At 47.4% G+C, this 20793-nt stretch overlaps 1 protein-coding gene across 1 annotated transcript in view; it reads right to left on the reverse strand.

Annotated features, from left to right (window-relative positions):
- Nucleotides 1–10671: 10671 nt before the first annotated feature.
- Nucleotides 10672–20793, reverse strand: part of Parp1 (poly(ADP-ribose) polymerase 1) — a 33397-nt gene continuing 23275 nt past the window's right edge. The window contains 11 exon segments of the mRNA NM_001246721.1: nucleotides 10672–10676; nucleotides 10678–10757; nucleotides 10968–11082; nucleotides 11525–11586; nucleotides 12155–12282; nucleotides 13110–13262; nucleotides 13720–13818; nucleotides 16167–16295; nucleotides 16770–16892; nucleotides 17637–17720; nucleotides 19312–19440. Of these exon segments, the coding sequence (NP_001233650.1) occupies nucleotides 10675–10676; nucleotides 10678–10757; nucleotides 10968–11082; nucleotides 11525–11586; nucleotides 12155–12282; nucleotides 13110–13262; nucleotides 13720–13818; nucleotides 16167–16295; nucleotides 16770–16892; nucleotides 17637–17720; nucleotides 19312–19440 (1104 nt within the window). The 3' untranslated portion in view covers nucleotides 10672–10674.

Here is a 20793-nt window from a genome sequence, read left to right on the forward strand (position 1 = left end):
AATCCCAGCATTCGGGAGGCAGAGACAGGTGTATCTCTGTGAGTTCAAGGCCAGCCTGGTCTAAATACGGAGTTCCAGGACAGCCAGAGCTATAGTATGGCCCTGTCTTAAAAACAGACAGAAAAGAATAATAATTTTTCAAATAACCTAGAGATGAGATTGCAGCTTTACATTTTGGGGCTTTCTTTCTGTGCATTTATATTTAATTGTTTTCCTCACAGATTTTTATTGTGCTATATAATACAGACTTTATTTTTCATTATGTAGCCTAGGTTGGTTTGGAATAATCTTTCTACTTCAGCTTCTGCAATGCTTGGATTATGGATGAGGTGGTTTTTTTTTTTTTTTTTTTGTACTGGAACTAAAAATTAGTTGACACATGGTAGGCAAGCACCTTACCCTGAGTCACATCCCCAGTACCAATAATTAAAAAAAAACACATATTTGTTTTATTTCTAACTATGTATATATGCGGTATGGGGTGGAGGGTATGTGTACCTGTGAGTTCAGATGCTGTGGAGTCTAGAAGATGGTGTCCTATCCCCTGGAGCTGGAGTTCTAGGCAGTTTGGAGCCACCCAGTGTGGGTGCCAGAAACCAAACTCAGGTCCTCTGGGAAAGCAGTACATGCTCTTAACTGATCAATCTTTCCAGCCCAAGAATTAAAAAAAAAAGCTCTTTCCTTCTTTCTTTCTTTCCTTCTTTCTTTCTTTCTTCCTTCCTTTCTTCCTTCCTTCCCTCCTTCCTATCTACCTACCAGTCTATCATCCATTCATTGTACATGTGTGTGTGAGAGAGATGCATTTAGAGGTTCAAGAACAACTCTCTGGAGTCCATTTCCTCTTTCTGCCATATGGGCCTGGGGAGTAAACTCATCTTGCCAGGCTTGTGGGCAAATACCATTCCTGAGCCATCATGCTGCCCCCCTGGAACTTGAAACAATCCTCTTGCCTCAGCCTGCGATATGCTAAGATTATATATGTATATTATCCTACCTAGCTCCAGATCTTTTTTTCAGGACAGGGTTTCTGTTTAACAGCCCTGGCTGTCCTAGAACTCACTTTGTAGACCAGGCTGGCCTAGAATTCACAGAGATCCTCCCGCCTCTGCCTCCCAAGTGCTGGGATTAAAGGCCAGATTTTTTATGATTTATTTTTATTAGTTTTAAGTATATGTAGATATGTGTGTATGAGTGCAGGTACCTTAGGGAACCAGAGGAGTGAGATCCCCCAGGAGCTGGAGCTGGAGTTACAGGCTGAGGTACCTGACGTGGATGCTGGGAACTGAACTCACATACATCCTTTGAAGAACAGTACATGCTCTTAACCACTAAGCCACTTCCTCAGCCACAAACTTTTTTTTTTAGAGTAAACTCTATGGAACAGACTCTAAACCTTCAATTTTAATCAGTTCAGTTTATACAATAGTGTGACAGGTGCAATGTTTGAAAGTGTAGGGCAACCTGAGCTATAAGGTTACTTCAAGGCCAACCTGTGCAACTCAGTGAGAATCTGTCTTGAAATGAATTGGGAGTTGGGGCTGGAGAATGGCTGCTTAGCGGCTGTTCTTCCACAGGACTGGGATGTCCTCAGTACCTACGTGGTGGCTCACAACTGTCAGTTACCTCCAATCCAAGGCATCTGATGTCCCCTTTACTTTCTGTTGCTTTGACAAAACATTGACCAAAGCCAGCCGGGGGAAGAAAGGGTTCATTTCAGCTTGAGGGAAGCCGAGGCAGGAACTCAAGGCAGGAGGCTGGAGGCAGGAACTGAAGCAGAACCATATACTGACGCTGTCTATTGCCTTGCTCTCCAGGGCTTAGCCTGCTTCATTATACAGCACAGAACTACCTGTTCTGGGTGGCACCGTCCACAGAGAGCCAGGCCCCCCTACATCAATCATTAATCAGGGAAATGCTCCACAGACCCCTCCACAGGCCAATCTAATGGCAGCTTTTTTTTTTTTTTGGTCAACTGAGGTTCCCTCTTCCCAGATGCCTCAAGCCTTCGGCCTTGGCAAAGAAACAGAGTGCTTGGGGAATGTAGCACAGACTGGCTCACTTCATGGCAACCAGGAAGGAAAGCACACATGCCTTAGTTACTTTGCAGCTGCTATGAAGAGACACCATGACCAAGGCAGCTTATAGAAGACAGAGTTTACTGGGGGCTTCCTTGCAGCTTCAGAGGGTTAGTCAGTGATCGTGTGGGGAGTGTGGCAGGCACGGTACTGAAGTAGTAGCTAAGAGCTCACATCTGATTCACAAGCATGAGGCCAGGAAAGAGCAAGATAACTGGAAATGATGGGATTTTTAAACCTCAAAGCCCGCTGTACCAGGCTCTTTCTTTTGGGCCACCAACCAGCTTCCAAATCATGACACAGAGACTTATTATTAGTTTTGAATGCTTGGCTTACCTTGGGCATGTTTATGGCTGGCTCTTTTAACTTAAAGTAACCTGTTTCTCTTTATCTTTTCTTTCTTTCTGTCTCTATGTCTGTCTGGCTGAAGGCTTCCTGGCTTCTGGCCCCAGGCATCTCCTTCATTCTCTCCTTCTTCCTTCTGTTTTTCTCCCAAACTTAGATTTTTCCTCCTATTTATTCTCTCTCCCTGCCAGCCCCTCCTATCCTTTCTCTGTCCAGCTATTGGCTGTTCTGTTCTTTATGCACCAATAGGCAGGCAAGATGAACCCAATACAACACATCTTTTCATAATTAAACAAATGCAGCATAAACAAAAGTAACACACATTTAAAGCGATATTCTGCAGTATAAACAAGTGTAATACATCTTTGCCCAGTTAAAATAATATTTCACAACAGCCCACCACCACCACCAATGACACACCTCCTTCCAAAAGGCCACACCTCCTAATCCTTTCCAAACAGTTCCACTAACTGGGGACCAAGCATTCAAACATATGAGCCTATGGGGATTATTCTCATTCAAACCAACACACACACACACACACACACACACACACACATACACACACACACACACACACACACACACACAGAGGGGGGAGTGAGTGAGTGAGTACTTGAGAGCCACAGGGATGCCAATGACTCATGATCCTCTTCCAAGGGTGCCTGCAGTCACATACTTCCTTTCAGTATGTCCCAATTCCTCAAGGCTCCACCCCCAATCCCATAGCACCAGTGGCAGGGGATTATACCTCATACCTTTGGCATATGGACCTTTGGGGACCACTCTGTACCCAAATTATGGCAAGGAGTAAGGTGAGTCACTGCAATCTTCTTAGCTTGTGCCAGCCCCACTTGCCTGGATTCACAGTGCAATCAGGTGCCCGCTGCAGACTCTTCTGTGGGTACCTCACTGCTTTTCTCTAGGCAGACTCCCTATCTGCAGGGGCTGGCTTGGGTCTGATCTCAGACGGTCATCATTAGTTTCATCTGTCACTGTCCCTTTCCTGGAGAGGCCCTGGAGTCAGTGAGTAGGTGTAGAAGGTGAGCTTGTCAAGTGACCTCTCCTATACACAGGGCCCCCAGAGGGCCAGCAGCATGTCCATCTTCCTGCCCAGCAGAAATGGGCCAGGGTTTCAGACAGAGAGCATGAACATGGGTCCCCAGGCTGCAAGTGCTGTGAAGGGCTCTTGATCGACTATCAGACAGACCACATCATGACTGAGGGCTTTAGAATCAACTTATAGACACATTGGGAATTCAAAGGCTGGGAACAGAAAAGGCCAGATTCTGTGGGAAGCAGAAAGGCTGTAGGGGCTCTACTTTCCTGCTCTTTCAGTTGTTTTCTTGCTTTCTGGCCCAAGATGTAAGCAGTGTGCCACACACTGTGACTGAGATGGCCCTCACCAGAGGCTTAGAATAACAGGTCATACAATTTTGGGCCAGGACTCCCAAAACTGTGAGGCAAAATATTTTGGTTTTACGCCACAAGAGTTTGTCAGTGATGGAAAACTGAATAATGAGGACGGGAAGAGGGCTGAGAAAGACGGAACTGTCTCTTCCAACCGAGGGAGAGGGAGGGGCATGGGGAGCCAGTGACACTGGCATTTAGTCTGGGAAGGGAGAAATGGCAAAGCCAAATTAAAGTTAGAGTGCCAAAGGTGTAGCTGTTGGTGGAGTGGTGGTCTAACATGCACGAGGCCCTGGGTTTGATTCCTAGCACGGCATAAATGGGCCTGTAATCCCAGCACTTGGGAGGTAGAGATAGGAGGATTGGGAGCCTCTGGTAGCTGCGTGAGTTTGAGGTCATCCTGGGATACATTAGACCAGCCGTTCTCAACCTGTGGGTCTCGCCCCCACAGGGGTCGCATATCAGATAGTCTGTGTATCAGATATTTACATTACAATTCATAACAATAGCAAAGTTACAGTTATGCAGTAGCAATGAAATAATATGAGGATCTGTATTAAACAGTAGCAGCATTAGAAAGGTTGAGAACCACTGCATTAGACCTTTCTCCAACCAACCAACCAACTAACCAACCAACCAACCAACCAAATCCTGCTCACCCCATCCCAACAGCTGTTAAATAGATATGTTCTCTATATTGTTGAAGAGGTGACACTGGGCTTGAGTTGAGTCTTAGAAGGTCACCATGGGGAATTAAGGGGAAGAATTAAAGGCCTGCAGTTTCCTTCTGGTAGCGAATTCTAAAGTCTAGTGTAAGACAAAGAAATGGTTTTGATCACTAGGTGTGTGCTTGTTCAATACACTGCAGACAGAACATGTTGTCAGGTCTCTGTCTCTTTGGTTGGGATATTTCATGTATTTCCTCAATATTGCCACAAACCAGACCGACCTGGAGATGACCTTCTGCACTGGAACAGAAGCCCAAGGACTTCTGTTCAGTAACAGGGCTTAGAGTTGAAGCTCCAAGGCTGTTGTCCTTGGGAGATCATGTTACAGATAGTCACAACCAGCTGTGGCAGGTCCCTGGTTCCTGGGTGCCACTGTGGCTGTCCACCTGAAGAAGCAACGGAATCACTGCCACCATCAATGAGGTCCTATAACTGCTTATCCCCAGAGAAGCAAGGTTAGAATGGACCCTTGGGCAAAGACACAAATTCAAACACAAGAACACAAGAGAAAGAGGAAGGCAGAAGCTTGGCTGTCCTGCGTGCCCAACATGACCTCTGCAGTCACCGAGGCCTAAACGAGCCCTCGAGATTAGCACTAAGAACTGCATTTAAACTATTCTGGGCAACAGCTTCTATTTCTGTGTTGGTTTACATCTTTCCTCACAAAGTCACATAAGAGTGGAGCAGCTAAGGGAGGCTTAGCAACAATCTGCAGCTGTGGCCATTAAGTCCTGTAGATCATGGACACCGAGGGTCGGGATGAGCGCCAAGGATCTCATGGGAAGAGCTTGCACTCCTCAACTTCTGCATTTTCCCCAGGGCATAGCACAGACTGTCACTCACCACTTGTCTTTTTGCTGAGACAGCTATGTTCTTTAATCAGGCTGAAAATGCTAGGCACATCTATAGATGGAGCGCAGCACGTTCCAACCTTAGTCAAGGAGATGAGAAGGGGTGTGTGTGGATGGAGCAGTGGACAGCATGAGGGAGGTGCTACCTGCTTTGGGATGTCTTTGCAACCATGATGGCAGAAACACAGAGAAGCACCATGAACAGGTCCTGCAATCGACCCCTCGACAGGGAGATGCCATGTGTCCTGTTAAGGCAGGTGTTAGCTGGGTTTTCTGATAGCAGCTAGAAACTAGCACAGTTAACAGGTTGGTTCCCTGAAGGCCACACAGGAACCTTCCAAAGTTCAGACTCTATTCAGAAGCCTAAGTAGTCTGGTCCTGAGCTTCGCTTCATGACCAATGTAAAGAAATGCCAATAGCAGGTCAAACCAAGTCGGGCTGTCCTTTTTTCTGGGGAGAGTCTGTATAAATTGTTTTTATTTTATTTTGGTTTTTTGAGATAGAGTTTTTCTGTGTAGCTTTGGAGCCTGTCCTGGAACTCGATCTGTGGATCAGGGTAGCCTCAAACCCAGAGATCCGTGTGCCACCATCGCCAGGCGAATTGCTGTTTTCTTATAGTGTTTGTTTAGGGATGTTACGTAGCTATTTCCTCTTAACTGAAATATTCCTTCCCAGAGGGAGGTCCATAAGACCCAGGAAATGAGGGAAACTTATAGCACCTAGGAAACTGCTGAAAGTGGTCAGATTCACAAGCCTCCCCTTCCCCCTAGGGTCATAAGCAGCAATCTATTGCAGAGGGCCAACAGCCTGCAAGCTGTTGGTGGAACTCCTGGGATGAAGTTTTCCTGGGTTGTCACTCATGCTGGGGGTGGGTTTCTCCTTAGTAACCCCTTATATTACTGTGAACAACCTAAATAAACCCACTGGTTCACTAAGCTAGTGTGGGTGGAGTTGTTTCTTTGGTCTATAGATGGCATCCTATCTGGGACAAACAGCTGTTTGTTCGAATCCTCCCAAGGAAATTATGGATCGGGGTGTGATAGTTAATCTCAATTGTCAACTTGTTGAGATAGATCTAGACCAGTGGCTCTCAACCTTCCTAATGCTGAGACCCTTTAATACATGTTGTAGTAGTCCCTGAGCAGAAAATTATTTTCATTTTTATTTCACCTTATTTTGCTACTGTTGTGACTCATGCTAATACCTGTTTTTCAATGGTCATTTGACCATCAAAGGGTTGCAAACTACAGGTTGAGAACCACTGATCTAGAATAATCTACAAAACAGGCCTCTGGTTATGCCTGTTGGGGATTATCCTGACGAGTTAACAGGTGTGAAGACTACTGTGGGTGGCACCATTCAGGAGGCAGAAGCAGGTGGATCTCTGAGTTTGAGGCCAGTCCTGATCTACGGAGCGAGTTCCAGAACAGCCAGGGCAGCTACACAGAGAAACCCTGTCTCGAAAAACAACAGAAACCCTTGCATAAGGGGTGATAAGGAAAAAAAAAACAACAACAAAATTTTGGGAAATACAAGTTCTCAACTACTCCAGTTCCAAACTATTATTGAGTTTAAACAGCTGATCTGCCGACTCCATGTTAGGGTGCCACAAAGCACCACCTATGGGAGTGCAGTCTTTCCAAAGCTTCAAGATGTGGCTCATCCAAGAGCTGCCCAATAGATAGTTCAGGAAGCCAAGATGGCTGGCTCCTTTTCCATTTTAATCGGGAGAATATGAACAGTGGGTGTCCCTGGGATGTTGATGCCACCAGGAAGGCAGCACCAGGTGGCCACCGCCCCAAGCATCCATCAGCACTCATACTGGCTTGACTGTCTGCTGGCTCCATAGCTTGAACTCTTGGTTTGGAAGAAACAGAATCCTTTAAAATTGTGTGTCTGAAATTCGTATCAAATGCTGAGCAGACAGATAGATCACAACTCAAAGCTCTATTACTGGCTGGAAACCAAAGTTGCATGTTGGCTTATTCAAATCTAGACAGCCCAGCCAGTCCCCCGGTGAGTAGCAGCACATGGCTAAAATTAGCCTGGCCATCTGCTGAACCAGCAGCTGGGCTATTCTAAGCCCCAGAGAGGCTGCCTGCAAGTGGAGCTGGGCCTCTCATGGAATGAGCCAGAGGCCTGCTGCTTTGTGGTCAAGGGAGAGGACAGGACTGCCAGCCATTCTGGAAAGAAACCAGGGTCATGGTGGGGTTCGTGGAGGCGGAAATGCAGAGCTAGATCCAGTCTTTATTTTCTGGTTTCTTTCTTTCCTGGACTTCCTGTTTGCATACAGACACTGGCAATATCGTTCTCTTGACCTCAGCAGCAATGGTCTAACCTGTTTAGTACTTGTCATAGACGGGGGGTTGAGTGCTTCACAGGGACCAGTGTTTACATCCTCAAGATAACTAAGATGGATGCCAGATTTGGCTCACTTAGAAGAGTCACAATTATGTTGGGGACTGTGGCTTCAATGACCTGTGGAGTTGTAGGCCTCCTGTAGATCCCCATCTTCTGCCACCAGAAGAGAGGAACAGTATCCCAGAGTTAAGACTCTATTTAAATATATAGTCACTTGTCATCAGAAAGCCGTCTCAGGTAGTTTCTCTTTGACTGTAGGCAACACACCCAGTGGTTGCCCCAGCCTTACCTCTGCAGTTGGTCATAAAGCCTTAGCTGGTACTTACTCCCAGGAGGACAGCACTGAAGTATAGTGAGACGGCAGGGTCCTGCTGGCCAACGGACCGGAGGAATGCAGTGCCTCTTGGGCCCTCTGGGAACACAGGCATGTGCTGCACTGTGACATTATGGTCAGAAACAGCTGGGGATGGTGCTGAGGATGCTGTCCGAGGGCAGCTCGCCAGGTGGGCAGAGTGTGCCTCTGTCGCACCAGCACTTAGATCCCGGTTCTTTGGACACACAAACATGTGTCCTGTAACTGAGCTATGCCCAAGTCCATGTTTTAAATTTATAGATTGGCTGATCTCATCTTTGGTTGCTGTGGTAATCTGAAATGGCCCCAAAGACTCATTGGAAATGGCACTATTACGAGGTATGGCTTTGGTAGAGGAAATGGGAAGGGTTGAGGCTTCAGAAGCTCCAGACAGGCCTAGTGGCTCACTGTCTCTTCTTGCTGCCTACAGATATGGAACTATCTCTCTGACACCATGTCTGCCTGCATGCTACCAGGCTTTCCACCACGACAGTAATGGAATAAACCTATAAGCCACCACCAGTTATTTTCTTTTGTAAGAGTAGCTGTGGCATAAGCCTTTAATTCCAGCACTCGGCAGGCAGATCTCTATGAGTTAGAGGACAGTCTGGTCTAAGAACAAGTTCCAGGACAGCCAGGGATACACAGAGAAACCCTGCATTAAAAAAAACAAAAGACCTTTGTTATTCTCAGGGTAAGACTTGAATTTCTCCCCTACCCCCACGACAGAGGTTTTTCTGTAGTTGTAGAAGTCAAGAGATCAGCCTGTCCGTGCCTCCGAGTACTGGGATTAAAAGCATGTGTTACCACTGCCTGGTCAGACTTGAATTTCTTAAACATGGAAGGGAACCCATTGAGTGATATCCCCAAACTAAAAACACTATGCTTAACCAGGCATTGGGAGGGTAGCTGCTTTTCTCTGCTGTCGAAAGGTTAATGGTTGGGTAGGCTGGAGACGTTCATCAAGCTAGACACTGCAAAGGTCAGAACGTGACTGCCCAGCAACCAGTACCCATATCCCTCATCAGAGACCCAACACGTCCTCACATCCCGCAGTGTAACTGCAGTCACACACCTGCAGGTCACAAATGACACTAACTGCTCAAACTAGAAAATTTTAAGGGTTCCCCGCCCCCTTGCCTTGGGTGTGTTCTGCCTTTTGTTTTTCCTCACAAAAAAACAAAAACAAAAAACAACCCCAAGCTTGGAAGTTCTTGGGTTCTTGGGTTAGGGGATGTTAGGGGATGCTATGATCCTGGGTCTGTGCCTCCTGCCTTTGGCTTGTCAGCCCTAGCTCCCCTCTGTAAAAGGTCAAAAGGGGCTCTGACTTTCAGAGCTGAATGTTAACATTCACCTGTCATTTTCTTTCTTTTTTGAAAAAAGATTTATTATGTATATAGTGTTCTGCCTGCATGTATCCCTGCAGGTCAGAAGAGGGCACCAGATCTCATTACAGATGGTTGTGAGCTACCATGCGTTTTCCAGGAATTTAACTTAGGACTGCTGGAAGAACAGCCAGTGCTCTTAACCTCTGAGCCATCTCTCCAGCCTTCAGCTATCATTTTTAAATTCCAGATAGCTCTAGGATGATGCCCTGTGGCTTTGGGATGGCATAGTGAATCTCACTGCCTTACCAAGTATTAGTAATCTGAAGGGACACTCTTGGGGTTCAGTGCTATGGGGGTTCATACCTACAGGGCCTCTACAGGTCACTGTGAAGATAACCACAACCCTGTCAGAGGAGATGAGCCACACAACATAGGAACAGATAGCTATTTGCATTTTAATTGAGAACTATTAGCCCTTTGGGCAGCTATACTGATTACAGGAGGTTCAATTTGGAAGACAAAATTACTCACGGATGAATCAAGAATCCCAAATGCAACTCTGAACTGACCACATCACACATTCAGTTTCCCCATTTACGTGCTTCAGGAAGCTCCTCCTTTTTCAGTTACCCCATATCTATCACTGAAAACCAAAAAAAAAAAACAAAAAAACAAAAAAACAAAAACAAAAACAAAAAAACCCAAAAGCCCAGAAGGCTAACAAGGGGACAATAAGTACAAGATAAAAGAAATCTATATAGTATGAAATTAGTTTTTATTTTTAGCTTAAAATAAATGCTTAACATTTTGCCAAAATCAAACCAAAGACGAACCTTTGAAAAAAGGGAGGAAGCACATTTCCCTTCCCTGTGGGAACCAGTAAGGCAGACATTGTGGCTGTGACGTGGCTTTTCCCCCTCAAGACTAGTCTAGGCAAACAAAACAAAAACCTCTCCCCAACTTTCCCTCTACTGTCAGCCGTGTCTATCAGGGCTATGCCTGGTAGGATAAAACCCCTAACAACCCTCCCACCGAGTGCAACACGGACAAGGGACTTGAACCCAGAGCCCTTTAACCTGTCTATATAGAACCCTAAGGAGATCGGGTGAGGGTGCCACCATTAGGCAGCGGTGTGGCTGAGGTTTTGTGGTGTCTGTGGTGTGGAGGCACCAGGGGGAAGTTTACCCCTAGGCTTGGGTGCTGGGTGCAGCACACCCCTCACACTTCACCACAGGGATGTCTTAAAATTAAACTTCAGTTTCAGCAGGTATTTCAGGTTCACCTGAGCAATGTCATAGACGATGTACCTGGGAGGGCAGTAGTTAAGGAGCCAACCGTTGAGTTTCCTGACCTTCCTCACACTGAATCCTCTGAAGCTGGGGAAGGCTGGTCCCCAGAGAGACCATCCATGGGAAAAAGTTGTCACTATCCCCAGATAAGCTGCCCTGGGCAGTGAGAGCATACATACACACCTGCTGTACAGTTCCAGAACACATGGCATAGCCACGAAAGGATACTCGTTATATAGTAGGCAGGTGTCATTAACACCCGATGGGATCCCTGTCCCCAGTGGAACCTCTACACCCTCCAGGGTGATGCTGGCCGAAGGGTCAGGGGTCGTTTTGCCCAAGCCTGTAAGGTAGAAGGGTCAAATATGACGGGATGTGCAAGAAGGCATGGGAAAAGGTCCTGGTTACCTGATGTCTACTCACACAGATGAGTGTGTACTTCAAACATCCTTCAGACGCAAACACGGAAGCTATAAAGGTTCTACGGTGCCTATCTAACCCTGGGAAGTCCCTGAGGCCCAGATGGGAGTGCTGCCTATTCAACAGCTCCACGTTCACCAGAGGTCCCTCGTGGCCTGATACAGCTGGTCACAATGTCAGGCCACCAGTGCCCTCTCGTTTGGTTCCTGGTGTCCCACACAACTCATATGGCATCATGACACTAGCTGAAGCAACAAGGAATCAAAGTTTCATTTTTAAATGAACCTCCAGCAGGCAGTTCCAAGAGTCCAGCCTTTGGAGAAAAGCCCTCCCCCCATCTGCCATGCCAGCCTGGAGGACAGTACCTTTGACACTGTGCTTGCCCTTGGGTAACTTGCTGATATGTGACGCATGCTTGAGTTCGTACCTATTCAAGAGAGGACAATCTCAGACTAGCCCCTGGCCACTGGGCTCCCAAACCAGTATTCATCAGCATCTTTACTGTCAGGTAAACTAAACGCCCATAGAACCCTGTACACCTTTACACCAGACCCTCCTTTCCCAGCTCCTGGACTCTTCAGAGCCTAGAGTGTTCTCACGTATAGAGCCTGCAACAACTGTCCATGCTATGGGTTATTTCCAAAGAAAGGGCCTGCTTGGAGCTGTGGCCACTGCTTGGAGGTCCCGTCTAGTCCACCCTATGGCTTAGTTCACCATGTTGCTCTTTTGGTCACAGCACACAGGATCAGGAGGTTGCCCGAATGAAGCTGGAGGAATTGGAACTTCTCTTTGCCAGTTCCTGGCACGCGTGGGATTTTTATAGCATCTCTGAATCTCCCTTGATCCCTTCAACCACTGTTTACTGTACTTACAAGCCAAGAATCCTGACTTCTGAGTCCGCTAACTGGTGGGGATTTCTGTGATCACTGCCTGGCCAAGGAGACTCTCCTTCCAGCGCACTCTACCCACGCTGGCCTCAGAGCCGGGATACTCACATGTTTCCAAGGGCGACTTCTCCCAACAGTATCAAGCCAATCGGGTCTCCCTGAGATGTATGGCAGTAGTTGGCACTTTTGGACACCATATCAGCAAAATAGATCCCTTTTCCAAACATGTAGCCTGTCTGGAGAGTTGGGAGAGGGACAGCTGAAAACCTTCTAAGAGTAAGTGAGGCAGTCCAGAGAACACCCATACGAGCCACTGGCTAAAGCCTGCAGCCATCACCTCCGAGGCACTGCCACAGGGCTATGGGAAGTCACCTAACAGCTTAGGTCGCTACTGTCTCCTCACCTGGAAGTCTCATGAGGGTAATGTGAAGATTTAATGAGTTAATAATCACTATTTTTGGACTAGGCCAGATAGATGTATACATCCAGCAAACACTGGCTACTCCTAATCCCGGTTAAGTAAAGCACAAGGCAACAGTAAATGAAGGGCTGGGATGGCCACCTCAGAGGCCCTGTCCAGTTGGTCCCTTCTGTAACCCAGCAGGTGATGTAACTATTCCTTGTCCTCTTTATTTAGTTGGTGGAAATACAGGAGCTCATGGAGCTGCATGCCTGGGCTCCAAAGCGTGTTCTTTGCATGTCAAATGTTCAACCAGCCTTCAGAGCATCCTGGTCTAGACACTTTTGTTCCAGAAGCTGTCTCAAACACGTGCAGCTGTACTACTGTGGGCTCAGAGGCTCTCCACAGCTGTAGTCTTGACAGGGCGGGCTGTGGGCTCAGAGGCTCTCCACAGCTCTAGTACTGACAGGGTGAGCTGTGGGCTCAGAGGCTCTCCACACCTGTAGTACTGACAGGGTGAGCTGTGGGCTCAGAGGCTCTCCACAGCTGTAGTACTGACAGGGTGAGCTGTGGGCTCTCCCTGAAGCACCCAGGGCTCTTTAATGAGATTACTGCAGAAACACACACTTCCACACTTCATCGTACCCAAAGTCAGCCACCTACCACAGGTGCTTCAGGTGGGGCTATCCGCAGACCCTGTGACAGGATGCCAGCAAAGTTGGTGGTCCTGGACCCGTGCCACAGTAACCTCCGATTGTGCAGCTGCTTGAAGGGTTTGTAGCGCTGGCTCTCTCCCTCACGCTCTATCTTAAAGATCTGGGCAGACAATTAGCAAGAGGGAGGCAGAAATACTGTCACTCAGGTTGACTGAAGAGATGAACAGACTGATACTGACCACCTGTCCCACGAACTAGAAAACTTAGGCTTTGCTGCATTATCCACAGGCCAGGATGGGATGATCCAATGTATATGTCCCAAGGCTACACTCGACAGGGACGAGCCGCCATCAAAATACACTAATATGCAGCAGATATGCACCTAAGGAACTTTTTCCTTGAGACTAATCTCACTATGTAGCCCAGGCTGGCTTCGGCCCTTTCAGTCTCCTGCCTCAGCCTCCCAAGTGATGGGACTAGAGATGTGCACTGCACCACAAAAGAGATTCTGGTAATGACATTTTCGGCCAGCCTGGTCTAACAGCAAGCTTCAGAACAGCCAAGACTACAGACTGCGCCTCAAAAAACAAAAACAAAAAAGGGAAAAGCATTCTTACATCCATCACTTCCAGGTCATAGGCATTGTGTGTGGTGGCATGAGTGTTCTTAACATACTTCCTGATGACCTCAGCTTCCTCAGAGTCTCGGTCAACCACCTGGAAAACAGGCCACCTGGATCAGGGCAGGGAGACCCCACAGAGCCCCGTGAAGATCATCTGTATACAAGCCTAGAGGATGCCAGGAGCAGTTCCTACTGTCCAAACAGTGACACCCGCAGGCCGAGGCCAGGCCCCAAACATCACTTTCTTCATCCACCTGGACTGCTAGAAAGGAGCTCAAGGGTTCTTGTCTATGCACTAAGTATGAGTCAAGCTAGAAACAGGGTTCATTATTAGTAAGGTGGGACCAGGAGTCCAGCTCACTGATGGAACACAAGGTAACATCATACAATTTCCCTGTCCCCACCCCAGTCCTAAGGACGGGATCAAGGGCCTTGCACACACCCAGTGACCACTCTGCCACTGAACTATCCCCCCAGCCCTGCTATGGGGCTCCGAGGACAGTGTGTGTGTGTGTGTGTGTGTGTGTGTGTGTGTGTGTGTGTGTGTGTGTGTGTATGATGTTTAGTGTGTGTGGTGTGTATGATGTGTGTGGTATGTGTGTAGTGTGTGTGTGTGCATGTGTGTGTATGTTTAGTGTGTGTGTTGTGTGTGTGTGTGTGATGTTTAGTGTGCAGTGTGCAGTGTGTGTGTGTGTAGTGTGTGTGGTTGGTGTGTGTGTGTGTGTGCATGTGTGTGTATGATGTTTAGTGTGTGTGTTGTGTGTGTGTGTGTGTGTGATGTTTAGTGTGCAGTGTGTGTGTGTGTAGTGTGTGTGGTTGGTGTGTGTGTGTGTGTGCATGTGTGTGTATGATGTGTGTGTGTGTTTGTTCGTGTGTGTTTTCCTCATGCTGACTCAGCACATGCCCAACACGATGTCAACGGAACCCACACTAAGTAAACCGAGCTTCTGCAGAAGGCTACAGATGTTCTTTGTTTTCTTATTCTATGTTTAGAAAACCTACGAGTTCTGGTTGTCTTTGTTGCATCTTAATTACGAGCTTTGTAACTGTAGATGGAAATAAGAGTGTCTTCATCAAGAGCCATTAAGAATGGACATGTGGCATCAGCGCCTGCTTGTGAGGCAAGCAAGCATAGGGAACAGTTCAGCTGCCGGGGACTCCACTTGGTCTGGGCTACATAGGCACCCTTCTGATACTGCACTGTTAGTCTGTGCACACTCCTCTCTGTCCAATACACCTAACAACTCAGCACTCCTCTGTGCACAGGGCTGCAGGCACACCAACCTCCAAACACTGGAGTAAGTTCCTCCTCTTGACAACCATATAACTTAGATAGATTCTATTTAATTATATTCTAGTTATGTCTGGCTAAGAGTAGGAAGGCTGATCAAGCTTCAGTTGGCCTTAGATGCAAACACAACAGGGCAATTTATGTCCTTTAGGTGAACTGCAGAAATTCTTGTGCTGGCTAGTTTCATGCCAACTCAACACAGAGCTAGAGCCACTGGATGAAGCCGCACCTGAGAAAATGCCTTTATTAGACTGGGCTGCAAGCAATCCTATAGGCATTTTCTTAATTAGCGATTGATATGGAAGGGCCCAGTCCATTTTAGGTGGGGCCACCCCTGGGCTGGTGGTCCAGGGTTCTATAAGAAAAGCAGGCTGAGCAAGCTATGAAGAGCAAGCAAGTAATCAGCACCCCTTCCTGAGCTTCTGCCTCCAGGTTCCTGCCCTGACTTCCTGACGATGAACGATAAACCCTTCTTCCCCAAGTTGCTTTGGTCATGGTGTTTCATCACAGCAACAGTAAGTAGCCCTGACTAGGACAAATCCCCTCTACCATTTCATAGCTACATTAAATGGGGCACCCATGATTAAAATCAGATGCATTATGGGAAGGATATACACAGGGGCAAAAGACATAATCAAGTCTGTCAACCAAAAAACAGAGGATCACCCAACCTATACTACTTTTTACAAACCTGTGAGGCTTTTTATCCTTTGACTAAGAGGCAAAGAATCTGGAAACACCTGGTCTAGACTCCAATCCCCAGGAGTACTTGGACCATGATGGGTCCATGCTGCCTGGCAGGAACAACCAGAGGCAGAAGACAGGCATGTCAGGCCAGGAGCAGAGGCACATAGCCTGGGCAGGGCAATTCCCACATGCCCCAGCCTTCAACACATCCAAGTTCAACTGACTGCTTGTGCCCCAAATAGAAAAACAGGAACTTTTGGTAGGACTCTCAAAATCTTGCCTCCACACCAACCTAAGGCACTAGTTAGCTCCAAAGACTCCTGCAGGGGGGATCAAGGACCACCATCTGGCTCTGTGAGAGGGCAACTTGAAGGCCTGGCTGGACTTTTAATGAGATGTGGAAATGGCTCCAGTGCACATGGAGGTTGGGGACCACGGCTCTTGGGAAGGGGCAGGCCTCTCACCTTAATGTCAGTTTTGAGCTTCTCATAGTTGACATCAATGGGGTCCTTACTGCTGTCATCAGACCCCCCCCTGAGAAGACTATAGGCCACCTCAATGTCCAGGAGGTTGTCCAGCATCTCCACCTTGGCCTGGGGACAAAATAAAGACCTGTGAGCTAAGTTCGTAGGGAAGATGACTATCAAGCCTTAACAGAAGTCAGTATGTAGATGACTTCCCACACAGTGTGTGTGTGTGTGTGTGTGTGTGTGTGTGTGTGTGTGTGTACCTCTTTGTTGACCAGAGTCTGCCATCATCTCTCACTCAACAGTTGATAGTCACAGGCATTCCCTGACATGCTAATGAGGCTCTGATGGCTGGGGAAGTGTGGGGCAGATGTCAGAGCTCTTACACATGAATGATAGGCAGGGAAATAGATGCCACTAAGGATGCCACTAACTGATCTCAGCCAGGGACTTATGGGGGCCTTTAGATGGATAAAGAGAAATGGTCTTCTTGGCTAGTGACAATTTCCTAGACTTACTTGGTAAAACAATGGAAAGAAACATTAGATCCTGTTCTGAAAGAACACAGTAAGGATAGTCCAGGAGTCAGGGGCCTATTACCTGCACGCTGTCTGCATTGTTCAGGAGTGGGGGCTTCTTCATTCCGAAGTCATGGGGGATTAGGGTGTAGAATCGATTGGAAAGATCCAGGATCTGGGAGTCACTGCTGCCTTGGGACACTGCCTGAAAGGAAAGGGGACAGAAGGAACATAGGACCGAGGCTGCTATTGTATGCACAAGCGTTATTATACACTCCATACTTAGCGCTAGTGCAAACTCTATGTGGTGGGCTCATGGCTACTGTTGTAAAACTTGTTTTTTATGTGGAAACAGTTCAGCTGGGCATGGTGGCACATGCCTCTAAACCCAGCACCCAAAGGCAGGTGGATCTGAGTTTCAGGCCATTGAGCGTCATACAGAGAGGCCATCTCAAACACAGAAACAAAAGGAAAATTGTTCACGATGTCGGGGGCATGAGCCAGAAAGAGCTGGAAAGCCCCAGCAATGTTGGTGGAGGGAGGGACACAAGGTCAATTCTCAGAGGCACCCGGATTCTACAGCTCACCATGGGCTCAGCTCTCCAGCATCTCACCCTCAAATATAAGGGGAGCTTTCTCATCTCTTGAGTATGTACTAGAAAGCCCTAGGGCGGCAAACACACAAAATAAAACTCTCCACCAAATTTCTAAAGTGTTTATTACATATGTGCTAACTAGAAGCATCACTATTTGTATATTTCATTAACAATCTTTGGCCTGTAATACAGTGACAGGGACTGTAATAGTTACTGAACTGGAAAAAAAGAAATCCAAATCCACATAAACCATGGTTCTGTACTGTCACTGTTTTACCACACAGTAGATGCGGCTGCTGTCTCTCACTAGGAGAGAAGCTGGCCTGGCTGGAAACCCTGAGGTGCTCGCTTACCTGCTGGACCTCACTAAGGATAGAGTAGGCGGCCTGGATCTGCCTTTTGCTCAGCTTCCCCAAGGGCATCTTCTGAAGGTCAATCTGGGGAGACAGGGGACGTAAAGGCTGGGTATTCTGTCCAGTGCTGAAGGGCACTGCTCCCTCAAAACTCAGTGGCCCACTGCACAGGAGTCACAACCCTTTACCCCACCCTGCACTCTGTGTAAGAAAGAGCAGCCCAACGATACAGCTCAGAGGCAAAGTCATCTCTACCAATCCCCACAGGACCAAGGTGATGGACTGAGCCTCCCACTGCAGGCTGCATTGCCCAGGACTCCAGAGGAAGGGTACCTTCTGCCATCCAGTTCAGAAACTAGAGCCTCAAATTTCCAAGTGGTGAATGTTATTTTTTAGGAACACACACCTAATTTGACACTTCCCTTTCAAATCAGCCACCCTAGGAGGCTACGCATTTGTTGTCAACAACACTTTGAGTAACCACACCACCTCAGGATCCACTGTTAATCAGGATCTCAAGCTGAGATGGCAGAAGCATGGTCATTTTGTCAGTGACAAAAAGATGACAGGTAAACTGTTTCAAGGGCCACCTACCCCTCCCTGCGAGTGAACTGGCCTATGTTCACTGAGTGCTTGAGCTGAGACACCTGTGTGCTACAAGATCCAACACTCTTTGCCCTAAGACTGTGGCACTGGGCACACCTACCAGAGTGGCTTGATTTGCACAGCAGCCTACAGCTTCTGGGCTCATGGCTGTGGAGCAGGAGGCCACGTGGCTGGCCAAGTATGGAGGTCTCCTCCTGCCTCAATTGCTGGGAAGATTGGAGGCGAGATGAAACAGGCTCTGCCTGACTTAGCCTGTGGTCCCTGCCATGCAGGCCCAATCAAGAGCATCATTGTTTCAACTGCTAGTATTTCTCTTTTAACCTTCCCTTCCTCTTTTTTTGCTTCATATGTGAAGCCAGCACTCTACCACAGCTACACCCAACTTTATTTATTTATTTATTTTGGTTTTTTGAGAAAGGGTTTCTCTGTGGCTTTGGAGGCTGTCCTAGAACTAGCTCTTGTAGACCAGGCTGGTCTCGAACTCACAGAGACCCACCTGCCTCTGCCTCCCGAGTACTGGGATTAAAGGTGTCAGAAAGAGCTGACGAGTTTGACTGATTGACTGGAACATGGGTCAAGACAGTGGTGGTCACAATTTATTGTCTAAAATTTTAAAAATTATTTTCCATCTATGATTGTTTTGTCACCATGTATGCTTGTATCCTGCTTGAGTACTTAGTGTCTGTGGAGGTCAAAAGACAGCATCAGGTTCCTTTGGAACTTGAGTTACAGATGGTTGTGAGCCGCCATGAATCCAGGTCCACCGAGAGAGCAGTGAGTGCAGTTATCTACAGTGCAATCTCTCTCCAGCCCTTTTTCTCCAGGGAACAAAGCCTTGGACTTCCATTGGTATCACCTAGCTGCTATGTTTGGGTCCCAAAGAACTAGACCTACCCACCCCAACAAGAAATAAAATGGGGACAGGCACAAGGGGGCCAGCTCTCTACAGTATATTTTACATTCCACAGCAGAGTGACATTTGGCAAGCAAGAGCAGGGATGAGGATGTGGGCCCCCCATTTTTAGAGAGGACAAATTACACCGGAAAACGTGCCATGCTCAGCACCCACCTCGTATTCCACCAAGGCCTTCTTCATGCTCTCCACGTCAAAGATCATCCCGACGAGCTCCTGCACTGCCTTCGGGAGCTTTGACTTAGTGCCAGGTTTTACCGTCAGCTTCTTTACAGCCTCTTCATCCTTCAGGACAGCAGGGAACCCCGAAGAAGACAAAGGGTGGTGTCATCATGGGTTACCTACAGGTAACTATGATGCAAGATAGGATATTTGCCAGCAAAACCAGCCAAATGTTCACCAAAACTCTTCAGACAATGGTGGTCAGGAGGGCTTCTGCACAGGCAAAATAATTCCCATGCATTCCCAAGTCCCAGACTGGTCCAGGCCCCTGTTTTAGCTGTTCCGATGAAGTGTGGCCCTCTCTGGGTATGCTGGTGCCTACAGAAGCAGCTGCCATGCACACCCATGCCCACCTTAGAAGGATGACTGCTATGAAAATGATGTTCAGATCAACAGGCAGGAACCTGTCAGTAGACAGTCTGCCCTTTCCCAGCACCTGTTAACCCAGGGCCAGCTGCAGGAACCTGTCTATAAGCTTTCCCCTACAGCATCTGTCGTTATGCTATCTCATGTTTTGTCAGCCAGCTGAAGCAGAGGCAGGCCAGCCTCATCCAGAGCTAGTTCTAGGACAGCTAGGGTCGTTACTCAGAGAAATCCTGTCTCGAAAAACCAAAACCAAAAACTGATTGCAAAACCAACCAACAAACCCTCAACATTCCAAAAGTAAACAGTACCTTTAGGTAGGTATTAGTTTACTATGGCAGCTGCTGGCTACATGACAGGCCATTGAGGTTTTGAAACTCGCCACTTTTTTGAGTGCTATGTAAATACACCAGGTGTCATAGTACAAACAGGAAATGCTCAACGGTTCTGTTGGTATCAAATCATGTTATGAAGAGACCATTTGCACAATGCTGGGCTAAATTACTAAGGCTAGAGTCATGGTTTCTGCTGCTTCTTTTTTCTCTCTTCTTTTTGGTTTTTCGAGACAGGGTTTCTCTGTATAGTTTGGAGCCTATCCGCCTGCCTCTGCCTCCCGAGTGCTGGGATTAAAGGCGTGCCCCACTATCGCCCGGCTGGTTCCTGCTTCTTATCTGTCTCACACCGTGCTCCTAGGGGAAGTGGTGTGGAGAAAGTGTGTGGGGTGATCCTGGGCCACGAGGGAAGAGATGGTGTGTACCACATGGTATGTGAAGGCAGGATTCCAGTATCGTGGTGAAACTAGCCAGGTGCAGACACGTGCCATGACTTTACTATGGCTATTCCCATAGTAAAATGACTAGTTTTATTGTCTGTGCCTTTCTCAAAAAGGTTCTGAAACAAATACTGAAGATATTTAATTCAGTGGAGAACAGACCAAGCCTGTCCACCTCCAAGTTCAAGGTCTCAGGGTTTCAGCCTCAGCATTATGTAAGAGCTAAATTCTACTTATTTATTCATTTAAAACAAAACACCAAAATAAATAAAATTAAAAAA

Source organism: Cricetulus griseus, chromosome 5 (assembly GCF_003668045.3).
Source record: "Cricetulus griseus strain 17A/GY chromosome 5, alternate assembly CriGri-PICRH-1.0, whole genome shotgun sequence".
NCBI lineage: Eukaryota > Metazoa > Chordata > Mammalia > Rodentia > Cricetidae > Cricetulus > Cricetulus griseus.